This window comes from Felis catus, chromosome D4 (assembly GCF_018350175.1).
Source record: "Felis catus isolate Fca126 chromosome D4, F.catus_Fca126_mat1.0, whole genome shotgun sequence".
In the NCBI taxonomy this organism is placed as follows: domain Eukaryota; kingdom Metazoa; phylum Chordata; class Mammalia; order Carnivora; family Felidae; genus Felis; species Felis catus.
The window spans coordinates 76,241,646-76,261,323 of record NC_058380.1 but is presented as its reverse complement, the minus strand read 5'-3'; the positions used below and the strand labels follow the sequence as shown (position 1 = coordinate 76,261,323).

The 19,678-nt window shown below is 50.3% G+C and overlaps 1 protein-coding gene across 8 annotated transcripts in view; it reads left to right on the top strand.

The window, feature by feature from the left end:
• ASTN2 (astrotactin 2) overlaps positions 1–19,678 on the top strand; it is an 882,958-nt gene that overhangs the window by 624,052 nt on the left and 239,228 nt on the right. For all 8 annotated transcript variants that reach the window (XM_023242644.2, XM_023242646.2, XM_011288658.4 and 5 more), the window contains 3 exons: positions 8,250–8,374; positions 12,868–12,972; positions 16,070–16,249. In XM_023242644.2, coding sequence (XP_023098412.2) covers positions 8,250–8,374; positions 12,868–12,972; positions 16,070–16,249 — 410 coding nt within the window. The remainder of the gene's footprint in view (positions 1–8,249; positions 8,375–12,867; positions 12,973–16,069; positions 16,250–19,678) is intronic.

The window sequence follows — 19,678 nt, the reverse complement described above, 5'->3', positions numbered from 1 at the left end:
GACCCCTCCCAATCAGTCAAGGCTCACCTCCTCCAGGCAGCCTTCCCACCTTGCCCACTCTGTGTTAAGTGCCCCTCCTCTCTACCTCCTTGTTCTCTGAACCTCCCTGCTGTGAATCTTAAACTTTATAACTCTAACCTATAACTGTCTCTTTAAACAATAAAAGATTTAAACATTTTTTCCCACCACAACTCAGTTATGCAAAACACTGTAGTCTTAATTTTCTACAGCTGAAATAATCTTTTCCTCAAGTTTCCATTTCACTTATAGCAAAAAAAAAAAAAAAGTATTTCAGGTTACCAATGAAGGATACAGAACATCCTCTTTAGAGGAAGTACTTACTCTGTTCAAAGTTGAACTCCTCCCCAGCCAACCCTGCCTTTTCTTCACCAAGCAGTCTCCCCCCACCTCCACGAGGCCTCAGGATGAATGGTGTACTAGATCCTTGCTTGGAGTCACTATGTGGATTTCTTACTTGAGCGTGGCTCTGTGCCCTTGCACTGGCATCCGTTAGGATGGGGATGGTCTTGGGTAGTCTTTTGAGGAAGGATATGTTGTCAGAATACACTGCCACAGTCCAGAGTCATGAGGTCCCCACACTCTGAAGCCCCTTTGTTCTAATCTCAGGTCCCCTTCCCCATCCCTGCCTCCATGCAAGCAGGGGGTTAGGACAGGAAGTCTTGTCAGCTTTATTATGTCTGCCCTGTAGGTGCAGGAATCAGAGGCTGACTTCCAGTCTCTTGCTCACCTCCTGCTGCCCTCTCATGGGAGCTTCCATGGCTCGTTGGATAGAGGGGCTCCCCAGCTCCCCAGACTAATCCCTGATCTGAAGCAGCAGGCCCCAGTGTCCCTGCTCACCTGCCCTGGGACTTTTCCCAAACACTTGTTAGTATCTTCAGCATTTGTAGACACTGCCCTCGAGGCCGGGGTGGATGGGGAGGCAGTGCTGCCTTCCAAAAGACCAGAAAGGGGTTGTCTACCCTTGGGTATGAGCTCCTGGCCCCCCTAGCCTTCTCTTCTCAGCAATCCAGCACAGCACTGATGGCAGAAAGAAGGGTTTTCTCCTTCCTTTTCCCGTCTGGTGGGAACTGCCCTGAGGTCATAGCCTGCACCATCTATACATTAAAATAAGACACTATGATTTGAGTCGGTCAGGCCTGGCTTTGATATATAAGGGGACCTTCACTTTTAGCACAGGCTGGCTTTGGAAACTCTTGTCTAGCTCAAGACACTACAAAGTCATCTTTGAGATGCAAAGCTGAGCAATGACCCCCTTTCTTGTCTAGATGATATCTGCCCTTCTACCTAAGGGATGAATGCTTTTGATTGAGCGGGCGGGGTGCCATAGACAAATATGATTTATGGGGAATGAAAAATACTTCACTTGAACCTCTTCAAAACCATTATTCACCTTGCACACTTATCTAGAAGCATTTTACACATGTGTCTCCTCCTAGGATGTGGGAGTTTAAGGACAGAGAATGTCTGTTTTGTCGTTGTATTTCCAACGCCTGGTATGTAATAATGAAAATTCATTGAATATTTGAATGAATGAATGAATGAATGAATGAATGAAAGGTTGAATGTAAGAATGACTCAGTGCAGCACCTGAGCAGAGAATGTAAACAAAGACCCATAGTTAAGAAGTAGATCACAGAACAAAGTTTCTAACTGCTCCCCAAGAAGAGCAGAGTTGGAGGCTGGGTATGGACAGATGTCAGCATCAGTTTCAACAACACAGGGCCCTGTGACTCCAGAACATACAGAGTGCCTGTAGAATCAAGCCTAATACCTCTTAATCTACACTTCAGAGAAGCCCAAGTATTTTTACCAGCTGCTCACCCACCCAGAGGTGGGGAGTGGCTTCCCCAGACCCCCCAGTTAGACAGTGACAGAGCCAAGATGAGAGCACATGTCCCAGCTCGTTGATCACACAGGAAACCACATCTCAGCCAAACACATCACTCTCATTTGACAGAAAGCCTCAGTTTAGGCGTAGGTGAGGGATACGGCATGGTTTAAACCAGGTGCAATGTCCTCAGTGGTGCTGGGGGTTGACTGCCACCCTCTTAGGAGGCCTTGGGCAGCCTGGGGAGAGCCAGAAATGGTGGAGAGAGCCACTCCCTGCAGACTCAACAGCTTGCAGGCCACGGCTCCTCGCCTTCCCTCCACTGAGGAAGAGCTGCAGACAGTGCTGGCTGGCTCTGGGATGATTTACTTCCCTGAAATGCCTCAATTTAAATGCTAATTTCCCCAGAACTGAGGGGTGATCGGCTCTTGCATGCTGGTGGCTGTGTATTAATGTATCCAAAACACTCACACATATTCTTAAATTGGGGCAGGAGGGAGGGAAGACCTCAGGTAGGCTGGGGAGGGTGGCGGAGGAGCCCAGCCTCCCCTGCTTGCTGTTCTTGTCAGCATGGCTGATGGGAGGGAAGCTAGACAAGGTGCATACTCCACGGAAATACTCTGTAGCTTTGAGTCAGAGGTCTTTTGCAGGTGGCATGGTGGGTGAAGAGGCCTGCCTCTCACCTCTGCACATAACGGAACAGATGCTTACAGGGCTTCTACTAGGAGTAGTCTCAGGTGCTCTGAGGCTCTTGAAGAGATTCAGAATCTAGTGTGGGGTTCCGGAAATGGGATCATCACTAAAGATCACTTTACAAATGACTCTTCCTCTCAGCCCCTGGAAGTCAGACCTCTTACTTCCATTTTACAGGTAAGGTCACTAAGACTCATAAAATGGAAGTGACCCCCCACCCAAGGTCACACAGCCAGCATTGGACCCATGTCTGCAGGACTTCTGAGCCCTTGCCTTTTCCACCACCAGACCCCAAGGCCATTTCTGGGATCTATTCATGAGCAAGATGCATGAGGGAAAAGTGATAGGAAGGTTTTATTGCATCTGGGGAAAATCGAGATGATTACATGGAAGAGGAGGTGGGTTTTTTAACTTGGCCTCTTGCCTCCTGTTGACATCCTTCAGCCCACCCCACCTGCTGCATCCCCACCCCAGTGGGAATGCACACACGTACACATGTGTTCATCCAGTGTGGGAGGTCTGACCAACCCCTGCTTAGACAGACCACCATTTCCCATCTGGTCCCCAGCAGCTGGGTGGGGCTGGAGCCCCTGGCTCCTATCTGAGCTCCAGAGGAACCAGGGTGCCATGCAGTTAGGAAGAGGAAGAAAGTAGGGTTTGAAGCTCCGTGGGGACAGGCTGGAGTTTTAGACTTAGATTCCCAAGATCCCTTCGATCCAGTGTTCAGTGAGTACACACTTTGTATGCAGTTTGCACTGGGAAGGCAGTAGTAGCAGAGGGGTAGTCTTGGCCCCCATGGAGCTCACAGTTTAACAGGCAGGGTAGGTCTCGAGGAAGGTCCCCGGGAGCACATCTACGGGTAGGAGTTGGGAAGCTCTTCATGGAAGGAAAGATACTATGGGATAGCATAACAGGAGAACTGTCCTGGCAGTAATGTGTAGCCCGAATGATAAGCAGGTGATAGCCAGGCGCACGGGGCAGGGACCTTTCCAGAGAGAGGGCAACCCCCCAGTGGGCCCTTTGTAGGAAGTGAGTATGCCCTGTAAGAGGAACTTAAGGGCGGTCAGTGCGGCTGGAGAACAGCAGACCAGGGGACAGGGGTCAAAACATAAGGCAGGAGGTAGGCAGAGGCTAGATTTCGAAGACCTTTCAGACCTTCCTACATGCCCTGCGTTCTCTCTGATCCTTGTGAATGGAGGCACCTCCCTGTTTCCTGCTGGGCCCCGGTGTGCAGAGCAGTCCCTGAAACTTGAGAGACCCTAATAAATGTGGAACAAGTGAGATCTCGTACCTCCAGGGCCCTCCTGAGTGCCCAGAGCCCAGGATCTGCTATTTTTAAAAGTTGATTAATCATTCCCAGGGGTGCCTGGGTAGCTTAGTCAGTTAAACAACCAACTCTTGATTTCCGCTCAGGTCATGATCTCACGGTTGGCGAGTTCGAGTCCCGCACTGTCAGTGCGGAGCCTGGTTGAAATTCTCTCTCTCCCCCTCTTTCTTTGCCCCTTCAGCACTCTCTCTCAAAATAAATTTTTAAAAAGCTTTAAAAAAAGTTAATTAAGCATTTTCATATAATATCAGCTGAGATTGATTCATGGATATTTTGGGGGAGATACTTGTCTAAAGAAACTGTGACCCTGTCCCAGTTTGAAACATGACATCCACTCACATACACATACAGACGCACCCGTGGGCACGAGAGAGCATCCACTCTGGCGGTAAAAGGGCAGAACTGACTGGTCTCAGGTTATACCAGGGATCAAGAGCATGGGCTTTGGATTGATCCATTGGGCAGGTGTTTACCAAGTGCAAAGCACTAAGCTGGGAACCTCCCCGTTGGCTACAAGTGGTCTTGGCCCCTTCCAGCTTCCTAACTGTGGACATGTGGGGCAGGTTCCTTAACCTCCCTGAGGGCCCATTTCTTTATTTACAAGATGGGGGTAATACTACTTGTCTCCTAGAGGTCTCATGCGGTTAAAATCACACACACTCACACACACACACACACACACACGCACACACACTATTTAGGGCATAGCTGATGATCAACAAATATGATCGATAAATATTACTCATTCTCCTTCCCATCTTCCTATCTTTGGGATCAGTAGCCTTGCAGTTTTTGTTTGTTTGTTTGTTTTTGTTTTTTTTGTTTTTGTTTTTCTACACACACGTACACACAAGCTATGAGAATCAGAATTCACTTTCTGGCAATTGAATTTAACCAGCACCCCGCCGGCCTCCCGCGTCCCTTTTGCAGGTGGGTGGATTCTGAAGCAGCCGTCTGGGTTCTGTCTGCGGTTCTGGGCCCAGGGGAACTTCCTGGCGCCTGCTCTTCCCATCTGAGTTTTTGTACCTCCCGAGAGAGCCCAGGAGATGTGAAAGCCCTGGGCGCCCTCTGCTGGCAACGGCCACGCAGGACTGTGGCCATCCCCAGGCGGTGGCGGCAAAGGGGCCCCTTTCTGAGGGACAGACCTTGGTCTTACCATCCCCTGCTTCGCCCCTGCCTCCCTCCCTCCCAGCCTTCACACTGGCCTTCAACCTCCCACCCCTGCATCTTCCCCTTCTTCCTCACGTGCTTCCTCAACATCCTCCCTGCTTCCCCAAAGCTTCGGGAGAAAACCTTCCTCTAGGAACACAGAGCATATGAGACCCCCCCACCTCCACCCCACCATCCCGAGGCTGCCTTTCATTGTCCCTGTGGGGTCAGATCTACCCACCGAGTGAAGCCTGGCTTACACAGAAGGCAGAGGGATGTGGAGTGAAGAGGGTGTCTCTGTCTCTGTCTCTGTCTCTAAAAGCAGTGCCAGAGAAGATGGAGACCTTGGATGGTAAAGTGAGAAAACATAAGCTTGCTTTCAGATCCCTCTTCTCCAGTGCACTCTGTGTAAGTTCTGGAAGGTACTGCATGCCTCAAAGCCTCTACTTCTGCATTGACGGAGTGAGCACCCAGCTCATGGCGATGCAGTGAAGATGGGTGAGGTCACTCGGAGACCAGAGCAGCTGGTTCGACTTTCGGTCAAGTCGTAACGAGCAGCACGCTCCTTCTCTTGGCCGTGGCCTGTCTGGGCTCAGTGTACCCAGGGGCACTACTGCTCTGCTGGCTTTGACAGTTCCCTGCACCTGAGCAGTAGTGAGGACTGGGAGCCTTGGGGCCAGACCACCTGGGACCTCCAACTGTGTTGTGCTTCATCTGTTCAGCCTCTGAAGTGAGGGTCCTAACAGCACCGACCTCATAGGGCTGGGAGAAGATAAATGTACCTGGAACCGTGCCTGGCGCGTGGTAGGTGCTCAGTAAAAGGTTATTCTTATTGTCTATTGCTGTTTCTCATTAAGGCAGATCGAACAGCTTTTCTGACCCTCACTTTACAGATGAGAAATCTGAAGTTTGAGCGGTTTGCTCCAGGTTAAGCAGTGAGGTGTGGTGTGGGCAGAACTGGAGCCCAGTCTCCAGAACCGCTGGCATCTTCTCACCCGTGCCCATACCTACGCTTGAAACAGGTGCTTGGGTCTTGTGGAGATGGGTCCCAGAAGCATCCAGCCCACCCAGAATTCCTGATCACTGGGCCCCAGTGGCCGCTCCGCATGGCTCATTTGTCGTCTCCCCCACTAGGCTGGGAAGATCTAGAAAAGTGGGGGAGAATCCGATCTCTCTGAATCTCTCGGCCCAGCTCAGGGCTCCACCCAGAGTGTGAGCTCAGCTGACCTGGGCGTGCAGACACCCTCCACCCTGCCGTATCTTTGTGGGGAGATCTGTATCGCCACAGGCCACCTCACAAGGGACACAGAAGGAAACTTAGGCCCTCAGACCCTGGCGAGTGTTAACGTGCCCCTTTAGGGGCACTCCCATCGCCCCAGAAGTCCCTCTTTTTCTATTCGCATGGCCGTTCCACACACCCAGGCTTTCAAACGGATCATACGCCAACCACAAACACCTAGGTGGAAGCCACGATCACGGCACATGCATAGACTTAAACAAGTATAGCTCCCGAGACAGACAGGGGTACGCCCACACAGGCACACAAAATAGCATGCCTCAGTGCACCAGCGTGGACCTAGAAACTCATTGTCATGCACACACGTGCTCAGCAGACACTCCCAGGCCCAGCTGCCAACTTTCCCAAGTGTGCAATCAACAGACCTGGGTTCAAACCCCAACACCCACCACCTCTTCACTCTGCGCCCCGTGTTTTGATCATCTGGGAAAAGAATGTAATCATAACTGTCTTGTGGGGTTGCTGTGAACGTTAAGTGATAAAATGTATGTAAAGCACTTAGCCAGACCCTAGCAAATTCTGAGGATTGGACACAGCGTGAGAGATGATGATGACGAAGGTACTGGCAATGCTGAGTATGTTGAAAATGGGGCTAACGTCTCTTACCCTGGACTCCTCAGGGGTCAGGATACAGGGGAGGGGTTCCCTACATGAATGAATCATTGGGGGGGCTTCACAGGTGCCTAGGGTGAGGTGCGCAGCGGGGACAGGGAGTACAGACAGGAAGTGACCCAGCCCCGCCCCCACGTTTGTACAGCTGCTTTTGAACTGCTCAAGAGATCCAGGCTTCAAAGGCATTGCCTTGGCATCCCTATCTTTGTTTTCCTCTTCCTGATTTTCATTTCAAAGTTGCCCTTTCCAGGGGGCACAGTGAAGTGATAAACACCCTCCTCCTTTTCTTCTTCTCCTCCCCCTCCTCCTCCTTCTCCTCTCCAGATTGTGATTAGTGTCTCAGATTCTGAGCTTTTCTGAATACGGAGGGACCTCAAATGTCAGATTTTAATACCATCCGTGCCAAGTGGCTGTCAGATTCCCTGCTTGCACACTCTCAAGAACAGGAAGCTCACCACCTGGCTTGGCAAGCTGTTCTAGTGTTAGGCAGGTCTGTTGCATGAAAGATTGAAGGCTCCCCCCATGGGATGCACTGTTAGTACCCCGCCTGCCCAAAAGACTACCTCTGTTCAGGGTTCAGTCCCCCAAGGTCTGTCTTCTGTTCCCTGCAATGGACCTGCAAGGAAGGAATAGAGGCATCTGATGAAACCAGGGCAGGAGAAAGAGCATGAGCCTGGAATTGGGTGGGGAGAGTGAGGAGGGGTGGGTCTGGGAGCAAGTCGCTCCCCTTCTCTAGGCCTCAGTTTCCCCATCTGTAAAAGGAGGCATGTGATCCAAAAGATGCCTTAGGACACTTCCACTTGAGCACACTCACACCCATTCTTTGCAGCCTTCCTTTCTCCAGCTCAACCCTACCCCTGTTCCTCCAAGCACTCCAGGCTGTCCCCAGTTCCCTCACATTCTAGCTCACCACTGTCATTGCTTATGCAAGGAGATGTTTAGCAGCCAAATACACAGTTTGTAGAGTCTCAGACGGTGTCTTAAGCAATTGGCAGCTTTATCCCATTAAGTGTTTACAACAACCCTGAGATCTCACTTCATAGCAAGGAAACTGAGGTTCTGGGTGGAACAGTAGCTTCCTCAGGATTGTGCATCTAGTGGATGGCGGGCCAGGACTCGAGCCCTAGCCTGCAGGAGTCTAGAGCCTGTGATTAGCACCGCGTGCTCTGAGCCGGGACTCGGGGAGCCAGAGGCGAAGGGCAAGGACAGCCGCCCACTGGAGAGTCTCTCTGATCTGACTACAAGAGCCCGGCCCTCCTACCCTGCAGCCCCCAGCAGCCTCCACGTTCTCATTCTGGCGGTCTTTCTGCTCCTCTCCACAGGGAGAACAACTTCATCAAGGACTTCCCTCAGCTGGCCGATGGGCTGTTGGTGATCCCACTGCCGGTGGAGGAGCAGTGCCGGGGGGTCCTCTCCGAGCCCCTCCCGGACCTCCAGCTGCTCACTGGTAAGCCGCACATGCCACACCCCTCCCCGCCGCTCTGACCACGCACCTGCTCTCTGGGTGCCTGTCAGTCCTCAGCACGTCCAAGACGGGCCTCGTCCTTCATGAGAGACAGAGTGCAAAAGGGACCTGCCATTTGTGGGGGGGGGGGAGGGGGAGGGGAGGCTTCTGCTATGGTCTGTGCAGAGCTAGGGGGATTCCCTGAGACTCCAGCCTCTGATCTGGGCCAAGACGTACTCTCTTAGCAAATTTCAAGTATGCTAACTCTAGGCACCGTGCTGTGCCTTCGATCCGCAGAATTTATTCATCCCACATAACTGAACCTTTGTATCTTTGACCAGCGTCTCTCCATTTCCCCCTAACCCTCAACCATTCTACTCTCTGCTTTTATGAGTTCGGCTTTTTCAGATTCTACATAAAAGCGAGATCGTGCAGTATTTGTCTTTCTGCGTCTAGCTTATTTCACTAGGTTTATTTTTAAATGGTGCTAAAGTAACATCACTGGCCCTCTCTACCAGGAGTCTCCCTCACTTGAAAGCATTTGTTACACAACTTGATTTTGAATATGGGCCCTGAGCCATCCTGTGGGGTGGGTATTTTTTTCCCCATTATACAGATGAAGAATCTAGCCTCAGAGAGGTGATGGGATCAGCCCAAGGTCACAGAGCACGCCTACCAGGATGAGAACCAGGTTCCACCGCCCTGGGTCTTCTGCCCTATTCACTCTGCTCTGCAGCCCCCCAACCCCCACCCCTCCCTCTCCTTCTCCCCCTCTTCTGCAGGCTCTCCTGGGACTCTGTATCTTCTGTCCCACCCAGGATGCCCTTCTGCTCCCCCTCATCTTCTCCCAGGTCCTCTCCTATCCTTTTTGGAGGGACTTTCCTAAGATGTACAGGCCCTGGTTCTACTTTTGTGATACAGTGGTTGGGGATCTCAACCACTGCCCGCAGAGAATGGTCATCCTCACAGGTGACTGCACCCTCTCACTGAGAAGGAAACTGTCCCCCAAGGAAGACCACACAGTGTGGCCAACTTTGGTTCCTAGCCCCCTCTACCACGTGCAAGCCCTTGGAACCTCCACAGCCTTTCCAATAAAGTGGCACGGACGGAGCAGAGGACCCAAGTCATGTGTGCTTCAGGTCTCCAGGGGCCATACACTGCGCACGTCTTCATCTCTGTAACCCTGCAAGGGTCATTGTCCCCTTTCAAGGGCACACGATTTCTTTCTGCTTAGAGAACTCATTTAACTGGTCCAAGGCCACATGACTAGTCCACAGTCGAGTCAGGATTTAAGCCCAGTGGGTGTTGACTCCAAAGCTGATGCCGTATCCACTATCCTACATCACCTTCCTGACCTGTCCTACTTCAAAAAGAGCCCAGATGTAGATCAGATGAAATCATATATCTAAAAATGCTTTGTAAAATCTGTCTAAAAACTGCTGTGCCTTCCTTAATTTTAGATTTTCATAAGATCATAGGATTTCAGAGCTGACCGAGACTGTCAGGGGCATCTCGTCTAGTCCTCCTTACCAATGAAGAGATCAGATCTGTAATATCTCCACTGAGTAATGATCCCTCTTGGATACTCTCAGTCACAGGGAGTTCACCACCCCTTAAAGCAGACATCACCATGGTCTGTGGGGAGGGGCTGTTCTTTAGTGGAAAAGCACAGGCATTGACCTGTGTGTCCTTGGGCGTTTCCCTCTCTGAGCCTGTTTCTTCTTCTGAGATATGGGGTGTAAGAACTATTCTTCAGCACCGTGGTGAGTACTGGAGATCGTAGGTGTAAAATGCTCAGTGCATTGTGCTTCTGTATTAGTGGTACAAATTATTAGGGTTGTTTGTTTTGACATGAGGATCTCTGGAGGCATCCTAATAAGGGAACTGTTTTATTTCTAGAGTTAACAACAACAACAAAAAAACTTACCAGGAAAAAGCCCATCTTTTGGTGGGGATCTAGGATAGAGTCAGATAAAATGGAGGTCAAGGATGAGTAAGGACCAAGGATGAGCCATACCCTTATGATTGGGTATAGGATGCAAGTGAGCAAGTGAGCCAGTAAATAAGTGTTTGTTGAGAGCCTGTTATGGTCCAGGCTCTGTTCTTGGCTCTGCAGGAGTGCAGATAATAAAGACCATGGCCTTGGGGTGCCTGGGTGGCTTAGTCGGTTATGCACCTGACTCTCATTTCCACTCAGGTCATGATCTCCAGGTTTGGGAGTTGGAGCCCTGCATCAGGCTCTGTGCTGACAGCGCAGAGTCTGCTTGGGATTCTTTCTCTCTCTCTCTCTCTCTCTCTCTCTCTCTCTCTCTCTCTCTCTCTCTCTCTTTCAAAATAAATAAATAAACATTAAAAAAAATCTCCTTGACCTCAAGAAGCTAACACTCCACTAGAGGAGCTTATATTCCAGGATGGACTCCAGGAAGGACCAGAGATGGAGGGAAGTGAAGGGCAGAGCGATAATAACGACTATGGGGAGGTCCAACAATGTGGGGAGAGGCAAAAATGATGGCTTTATAAGTTTCATGATAATCAAAAGATGTAGCATTTGTTTTCCCTTTGGACGCCATGTCATCCAGTGAATGAACTGTGTCCACAGCCTGCATTCAGATGCTTTGCCTCCCTCTCTTGAGGATGGGCCCCCGTCGCCAACCCCACTCCAAGCCTGTTCTGAATCAGGACGGGCGCAAACAGATGGGGCAGAGGCTACCCGGATGCAGGTGCCTAGTCTTCCTGTGCAGACTGTTTGCTCCTGCCTGACTCAAAACACAGTCTCTCCTTCATCCCCCACCCCCACCCATTCTCCTTCTCTTTGCAGCCTCTCCAGAGGAAGGACAGGACAGGCAGAGCAGATAAACAGAGAGGACATATTTATCACAAAACAACCCCGCTCCAGTAGACATATATTTGGAGATCATGAATATTTTACTTTAAAATGAAAGCTTCGGAAAAAAAATTATGTTATTCCTGAAAAGGCTAAGGAGGAAAAAAAAAAAGTTGACAGTAATGGACAACTTTAATACTGCAGTAATGTCCAGGAAGAAATCATTGGTTCCAATGAGATTCTCATTTTAATCTTGGTATCAGATATCTCTTTAAGTGCCTCCTCACCAGGGGACAAGAGAAAAGGACAGAAAATGTGCCTGCCATTTGCAGAGGATACATAACAACAATAATATTAACTGCTGATGTGACTAGCATTTCTTTTCCATGTATTTTTTTCCTGATTAAAAAAAAAGAGAGTTTTCAGTGCTAAGAGCAGAAAGTTTAGAAAATGCAAATAGATATAAATCGGAATACAAGAATCTTTTATACACCCACCACCTAGAGTTAACCATTTGCTAACAGTGTGCTGGTTTCATCTTTGTTTATTCTTTGTCTATACCTGTGTTTTCCAAAATGCATTCTATGGAACATGAGTTCCAGTGAACCCTCTATGAAAATGGGATTCCTTGGTCAAAAAAGTTTGCAAAATGCTACCTTAAGAGTACAGTACCCACACTGCTACCTTCCTAGAGCTCTAGAATGCATGTTAATCTAGTCAAGGTGCCAAGAAATTATACAGATTAAAAAAAAAATTTTTTAATGCTTATTTAGTTTTTAGAGACAGACAGAGGGTGAGTGGGGGAGGGGCAGAGATAGAGGGAGGCACAGAATTCAAAGCAGGCTCCAGGCTCCGAGCTGTCAGCACAGAGCCCGATGTGGGGCTCTAACTCACCAACCTTGAGGTCATGACCTGAGCCAAAGTCGGTCTCTTCACCGACCGAGCCGCCCAAGTGCCCCAGAAATTACCCAGAGTTTTTTAAATCTTGCTTAATTTCATTTAGCTCGGTCTTACTTGAAATGTGAGCCTTTATGTATGTGCATGTGTGTCTTATGTGATACCGATGTTCACCCCATGTTTCCATGTTAGAAAACAGTGGTCCAAACAGGGGTCAGCCAACAGAAAGAGCCAGATAGTGAATGTGCTAGGCTCTATAGGAAGCTCTGTGGCACCTGCTGAGAACAGCTGTCATCCTGTGAAAGCAGCCATAGGTGATACGCAGAGGACGGGCTGTGGTCACTGACCCTGTGCCTGCACGTACAGCATTGACAGGTTCCCACAGGACTCCACTTCTGTTATCTTACTTGAGTCTCCCGAGGCATCTGTGAAGTAAGGTCGGCATAGGTAGCCATAGTATCAGTGGGGAAACCGAGGCACTGAGATGTCTAATTTCCCATGGCAAGGTGCCAGCAGGATTACGTGGAATCACAAATCTGCTCTTGCTTGCTTATAACCTGTTGGGCAGAGAAAAAGCAGGGTTGGGGTTGAGATCAGAGGCCAGGAAGAGGCCTGGAGGCAGATCCAGATAAAGCTGTTGGCCCCAGTGAGAGCCCGCACGTCAAGGCAAGCATCTGCCTATTTAGAAGGGGCCATTACACAGCAGGGCTGCAGGCTGGGGGTTTTGATGAGTGTTCTCTAAGTGCTGACCTCCCCTTCTTATTCTGTCCCCCAGGAGACATCAGGTATGACGAGGCCATGGGTTACCCTATGGTGCAGCAGTGGCGGGTCCGAAGCAACCTGTACCGCGTGAAACTCAGCACCATCACCCTCTCGGCAGGTGAGGACCACCTCTCAGGCAGCCAGGGGGCTTGGTGCAATTCAGCACGTGTGCCCAAGGGCTTAGGGGGCAGGGGGCTTGGTGCAATTCAGCACATGTGCCCAACGGCTTAGGGGGTGCCAGGCCCTGGGCTGGCACTGGGGATGCTGAGGGAATGAGGCCATGCCCTCCCTGCCATGGAGGAGCCCACAGGGAGGGGGAGCAGACAAGCAGACAGACAGTGAGACCCTTACATTTCAGTCGGTTCAATGCAACAGTGGGGCAGCAGTGCCCCAGAGGAGGGAGCTGTCTGCTCTGAGGAGTCTGAGAGGCTTCCTGGAGGAAGGGGTATCATAGCAGTGTGAGGAAGGGTGAGTGGGAGATGGGGTAAATGACAATCTAAGTCACAATTATGTTCTGTGTATGTCAGGCCTGTGGATTATAAATTCTTCTGAGGCACTGGTTCCTCTGGTCTCTCCTGGATGATTTCCTTTCCTGTCCAACTCCTAGACAGCAATAACACATACCCCTGCAACACATGGGCCCATATACTGCCCATGCTCTACCTGCACAAACCCTGTGTTTCAGTTGATGAGGCACAATTTATAGTTCTCAAAATGGGCCATGTTCTTTCATGCCTCTGTGCCTTTGCACATGCTATTCCCTCTGTCTGGATCTCCTGGCCCAGGGAACACATCGTGCAGTGCTGCAAGACCCCTCCTGTGTTCTCCATTCCCCTCAGAGTAACTCTGGATATTCCCTGTGAGCACCTGTATTAAAGCACTAACAAGTGCTAGATGCATATCTGAGTCTTCTCTGTCTTCTCCCCTGACCTAAGAACTGTGGGTAGGGTGTAGGCCCTGTTCTTTCCGGTATCCTCTATTGTATTCTCTGTAACTAACAGAGAATCAACACATTGTTGGCACTCTTGTTTGATAAAGGAATTAAAAAAAAAAAAAAAAGGAAAACTGGAAAATTCAGAGTGAATGAAAGTTTCTGGAAAGATGCGGTTTTCTACCCTGGCTGTTACTCATAACACTGCCACTGAATGATTGTCCCTGTGTCTCCTACTTACTGCCACATCTTTTCTTATCTTTTTCAATATCACTTTGTTCACGAGCAACACGGAACTCTTTTAGTCTAGGAATCAGGGGACTTTCCCATCTGGGAAGTACAAATAGTGATTATTGCTGATGTTGGCTAAGTCCTTTCTAATGATTTTTTTTTTTATCTTAGGACTTCTATCAGTCCTGCAAGGAAGGCATTATTTATCCCATTTTTTTCCAGATGAGGAAACTGAGGGTCAGAGAGGTTAAGTAACTTGCCCAAGGTCACACTAGTAAGTGGCCGAACAGGAGCACAGCAGGGATTTGATTACAGTTTTGTCTGCCTGGATAAAGAGCCACAGGTCATCTCCATGGTGTTGTTATTTATTATTTAAGAGAAATGATCTCATCATTAACACTGCTGCATTAATTACCCAGTTGTATGAGTTAGCAGATTGATGGAGAGGGGTTGTCCTAATCAAACAGCCATTCTTTTGAGGCATGTTTCTGTTTTCCCTACCACCCACACTCTTGCACGGCACTTGTGAATGAGACCGCGATGTTTGTGTTAAAACTACAAAGGTGTATCAGCTTTAATTAATCAATAATGATGCTCCTGGGAACCCCTTGTAAATCAAGTGTTGGCAAACTGCAGCTCATTTCTACTGTTGGCGAAGGGCTTGCTTGCTGTTTTACATTGTACTTTCATGTGGCACAGAATCCACTGCTCTTGGAAGAATGGTGGTTGGTGTCCCCGCCTTGTCCCGGGACCTGTGCCCTGTACCGGGGTGGGTGGGGCGGGGGTGGGGAAGGACGCGTTTCCAGACTCAAAGACGAGTGGACTAGCTTCTGCGGTCAAGGTGGCGCCCCCTGGCGGTGCAGAGTGTAGGTGCGGCTGGCCAGGACTGTGCGAATCGTTTCTTGGGAGGGTGGGGGTGACGGAGACTTCGTGCACAGGGAGGACATAGGGAAGAAGTGGGGAGGCCATTCAGGTGGGTGGTGGTGTGAATGTGTATGGGTGTTGCGTGTCGGGGGATGTACATGAAGAAAGGATGGTGGAGATCTCAGGTCACACTTAGGAGAAATCAGAAGGCTGATTTGGCTGGATGTAAAGCCTGATGTAGGTGGCTCATGGGAGATGCCCTTGGAGGCCTGGAATACCAGGTAAGGTCACTGGACTGGTCATCTAGTAGCAGGAAGGAGCCCACGCAGGACTTAAGGCTCTTGGAAGCACAGCTTGGTGACCTGCCTGCCGGGGGAAGGTGAGGGGGGGACAGCAGTTGCTGAGTGATTGCTGTGCAGGCACCGTGCTGGGCACTGAGGACCTAGGTCTCTTTGGCACAGGACTCAGGACAGCAGAGCAGCAAAGGAAGCCCTTGGCCATGTCAGGAGAGAGAACATACCACTGTCTTGGGAAGGCAAAGGCAGAGGCAGAAGGGAAAGTAGTGGTATAGGAAGCTAAGCCAGGGATCAAATCTTAGCACGCAGAGTATCTGCTGAGCCTAGGCCAGTGCAGCCCCGGGGCTCCAGCCATGGAGAGTTCAAGCCCTGGGTGACTGGATGCCGCGGGAAGTGCATATGCTTTGCAGTGAGAGCAGAAGGGGCTGGGAATCCTAGCTCCTCTGGCTGGAAGACCAAGGAAATGATTTATAGTCTGAGATTTGACTTGCTCACATACACAGCGGGGGGTGCCCTGTTGGGGCCTAAACTAAATTGGACAAAGTGGGCGAAACAGTGAGCAGTGTGCTTGGTACACATTAGGTGCTCGGGACAGACATCAACTTTGATTTCCTGATCATGACTTTCAGGTCCCGTGATCTAGGTCGCCAGGCTTTTGGCCTTACTCCGCTGTTGTTCCCCTCTCAGTTGTGGGTCCACCAGAGGGACCGACCTTTGCCCTGTGAGCGAAGGGGAACTTGTCGCGTATGTTCAGACCAGTGCAGCCAGCAGGCTGATGCGGTGGTGAGGGATAAGGCACCAAACCTGGCTGGAAAGAGCCCCCTGCCACTTACAGTTTGGCAGCCACTGGCCTCCCAAATCTGACCACCTCCCCCTGCTCCTCCTCTGTCCAGGCTTCACCAACGTCCTCAAGATCCTGACCAGGGAGAGCAGCCGGGAGGAGCTGCTCTCCTTCATCCAGCACTACGGCTCCCACTACATCGCAGAGGCCCTCTATGGCTCCGAGCTCACCTGTATCATTCACTTCCCCAGCAAGAAGGTCCAGCAGCAGCTGTGGCTCCAGTATCAGAAAGGTAAGCCTGCAAATGCTTGCTGAAGTTGGCAGCTGGGTGGAGTGTGGAGGTAAGGCTCCTACAGGCTAAATCCTGGCTCTGTCTCCTACAGGCTGTGTGCCCTTAGGCGGTCCCCGCCCCTCTCTGGGCTTCCTTGCACCACTGACCCTATAAGGGGCCGTATGATGATATCTCAGGATTCTTCCAGTTCAGGCATTTTCTGAGGCTGCAAGGTGGTGGTCAGCACTCCAGAACTCTGGTCTTCTCCCGCAGGCTCCTTGTTCCCAGCTCTCTCCCCTTGAAACAACTGTTGGGGGAGAGTTAGAGGGGTGGGAGTGGTGTCTCCTTGACCCCTTCTTCTCTCTAGGCTGCTTGGAAGCCTGGCAGCCATCACTTTGTGTCTGAGGGCACAGTTTCAAGTCTGTCCCACGGAGGGCCTTCTGTCCTCAGGGAGGGTCACCAGATCTTATCTCCCTTCAATCCTCAGCTGTTACCAGAGTTGGAACTCCCCAGACCAGATGCAGGAGACCAGTCTCCACCACCCCACCTTGGGAACTTCATTCCCTTCCCACCTCAGTTTTCCCTTCCTATGAAATGGGCACGTTAGCTGTTCTTGTCTGCCTCCCACATTAAAGGGTAGTAGTTTGTGTAGCAGCATTTTGAGAAAGACAGGCGTATTGCATACATGAATGAGGTATGTTAACAGGCCTGTGTATTCACATCCCCATTTCACAGGGGAGAAAATGTGTCTCAGTTGTGCCAAGTCAAGTGCCCAGAGATACACAGCTAATAAGTAGCAGGGCGAGAATTGCTTCCTGTTAGCGTTCGTTACTGTTAGCATCGATCAACTGAGAAAGAAGAGTTCTCGATGGACGATGGACGGAAAGGGTGGGGAACGATGTTAAACGTGTGCTTGCACCGTCGCCACATGGCTCAGCTCTGTCTCAAGAACCAGATCAGCCGTAACCCTCCAACCCGCAGAACGTGGGGGCCACCGGGGACCTTACACGTCTCGCTGGGCTTAGCAACCCAAGTTTGCAGTTGGGAAAACTAAGGCCCAGAGGGAGGAGGAAGCTTGCTTAGCATCACAGAGCTCCGCTGGGTGGGCCAAGACGAAGTGGGGTGCTTCAAGCCCCCCATCAAGGGTTTTGCGTGCCGCCCCTCCTCCCTGACTGGATGGTGCCCCACTGCACCTGCATTTGCCATCTCTAGAACTTTTCCTTCTGTCCTGGGGCCTTGAGACCCCCACCATGGTCTCACCTCTCCCTGCCTCCTGTGTACAACTGTGTGGGCCACAGGGTGGTTTATAGACGCGGGGGACATAATTGAGTTGTCTGGGAATAGCTCTGTTTTATGGCTGTGACAATGACGGTCTTTAAGGAAGTGCATTAAATCAATAGAAGTCTCGTTGTCCTCCCCTATAAATAACGTGACACATCATTAAGCAGGGCAATAAGCTTCAGGACTTTGAAGTAATACAATTAGGTTATGTTTATAAAAAGCTTCGCTCACTGTGGCCGCCGAACTAACTCGCCTCGGCCCGCGTTTGGGGCCTGGGACAGCACTCTCATGCTAAGTGCCACGTCAGCTGCTTCCAGGCCTTGGACTGTTGCACTCCAGAAAATCCCACTCCTCATACAGTGAACGCATGGACTCTGTTGCAAGTCAGATGGTTTGGGGGCAGAGAGGAGGCCTGAAAGGGCATCTGGGGGCCCCTTTAAGACTCCAGAGTCTTCGGGTTTGCCACAGACTTGCTGGGAACCCTTGGTGTGGTAGTTTTTCTCTCTGGGCTGCCTGTGCTGAGGCTCTTTTCCTTCTTCTATCATCCAGGCTTGCCCCTAAGAAGAGCACAGGAATATGCTGAGGCCACCTTAACACTAACGTGTGCGTTCCCCTCTGTGTCCACCTGCTGTGATCTAGATGGCACATTAAACACGATGGTTTTATTTTTTAAATGTGGGAGTGATGTTTGCAAGTGGGAGGCTGAGAAGCCAGGGATTCCACCCCCCACACCCCAAAGAATTGAAAGAACTCTGGGCTCAGAGATAGCAGGTAACCTTTCTCTCCCCAGCCATCAGCTGTGTGTCATGGGCGCTTGCTAAACAAGGGCTCCCTGGGAAGCAGGTCAGGGTGGATCTGGGTTTGGAAGCTGATCACTCTGGTGGCAGAGCTGTGGAAAGAGGAGAGCTAGTGTGGGGCCGAGCCAGACAGACAGGCTTGCAAGCCTCCTGCTGGGTAACCTCAGGCAAGTAACTGCTACGTTTCCGTGCCCCCACTTGTTAAATGAGAGATAGTAATTCCCTTGTGGCGCTGTTGGGAAAATGAAATGAGATAATACAGGTAAGATGTTTGGCATAGAGTAAGCACATGAAAAACTGTAGCTTAAAATAAAGCGAAACGTGTGGGCGTCAGCTGAGGATTTCTGGTCCTGGCCACAACTCCGGGCTCACGTGTAAACTCAGCCCTTACTTCCCCCTGTGACGCACCTGTGTCACCATAATAGGACAATCCCTGCAAATATCCTTCCAACCAGAGAGTGTAGGGGTGGAGGGGTTCCTGGAGTCTTTGAAATCTATGGTTAGCTCCACATGATGGCTTGTCCTTGGCTGGAAAGAGCAAGGCTGGAAGAGAAGGTCAAGAAAAAAGACCCAATAGGGCATGGGTATTGAGCACAGACATGAGTAGAGCACTTCACAGAGTATGGTTCCACTGGTTCTCCCATGTACCCCCGCCCCAGAGGCAGAGAAAGCAAGGATACTACTCACCCCTTATCTTAAAGAAGGGGGACCTGGAGCGTAGAGAAGAAAAGGGGCTTGTCAGGGCCACACAGTTTGTTAGTGAATGAGATGGTGTTTGAATTCCAACCTGCGTACAGTGTTCCCTAGATCTTGTGTCCCCAGAAATTACAAATAAATGCCCCACCCTTTCTAGATTTACTAATCATGGGGCTCTGGCTCCTGCTGTGACACAAAGCAGCCACTGGAAATCACTGGAAAGCCCAGGGGGTTGGGGTGAATGTGCCTGATTAAAATATCCTCTTGAGAGGTTCATTTTATTCCCCAAAGTGCTTCTAAGTGTGCATTCCACAGGGAGAAAAAAGTCACATTTATCATGCATTAGTTCTTTAATTCACTAATACCCAAATGTTCCTTCTTGGCAGACCTCACACCAGGTGCTAGGGGCACCGCAGTAGACAAGATGTGGGCACTGTCCCCTGTTGTTCATCACCAGTCTGTCTTAGACTTTCAACATTTTACCATTTTTGTTGTAGACTTTTTTTTTTAATTCACTGGTAAATAGCTGGAAAGAGGGAGGGACTGACACATGGTAAAGAACCCAGTCACTATTATGTGATGGCCCATACCTTTCCTTTCATGTGCCAGTTTTGATCCGTTAGGGAGTAGCTTGTCTAGGCCACTGTATGGAGCTCATTGAAGTCATTGGCCAAGA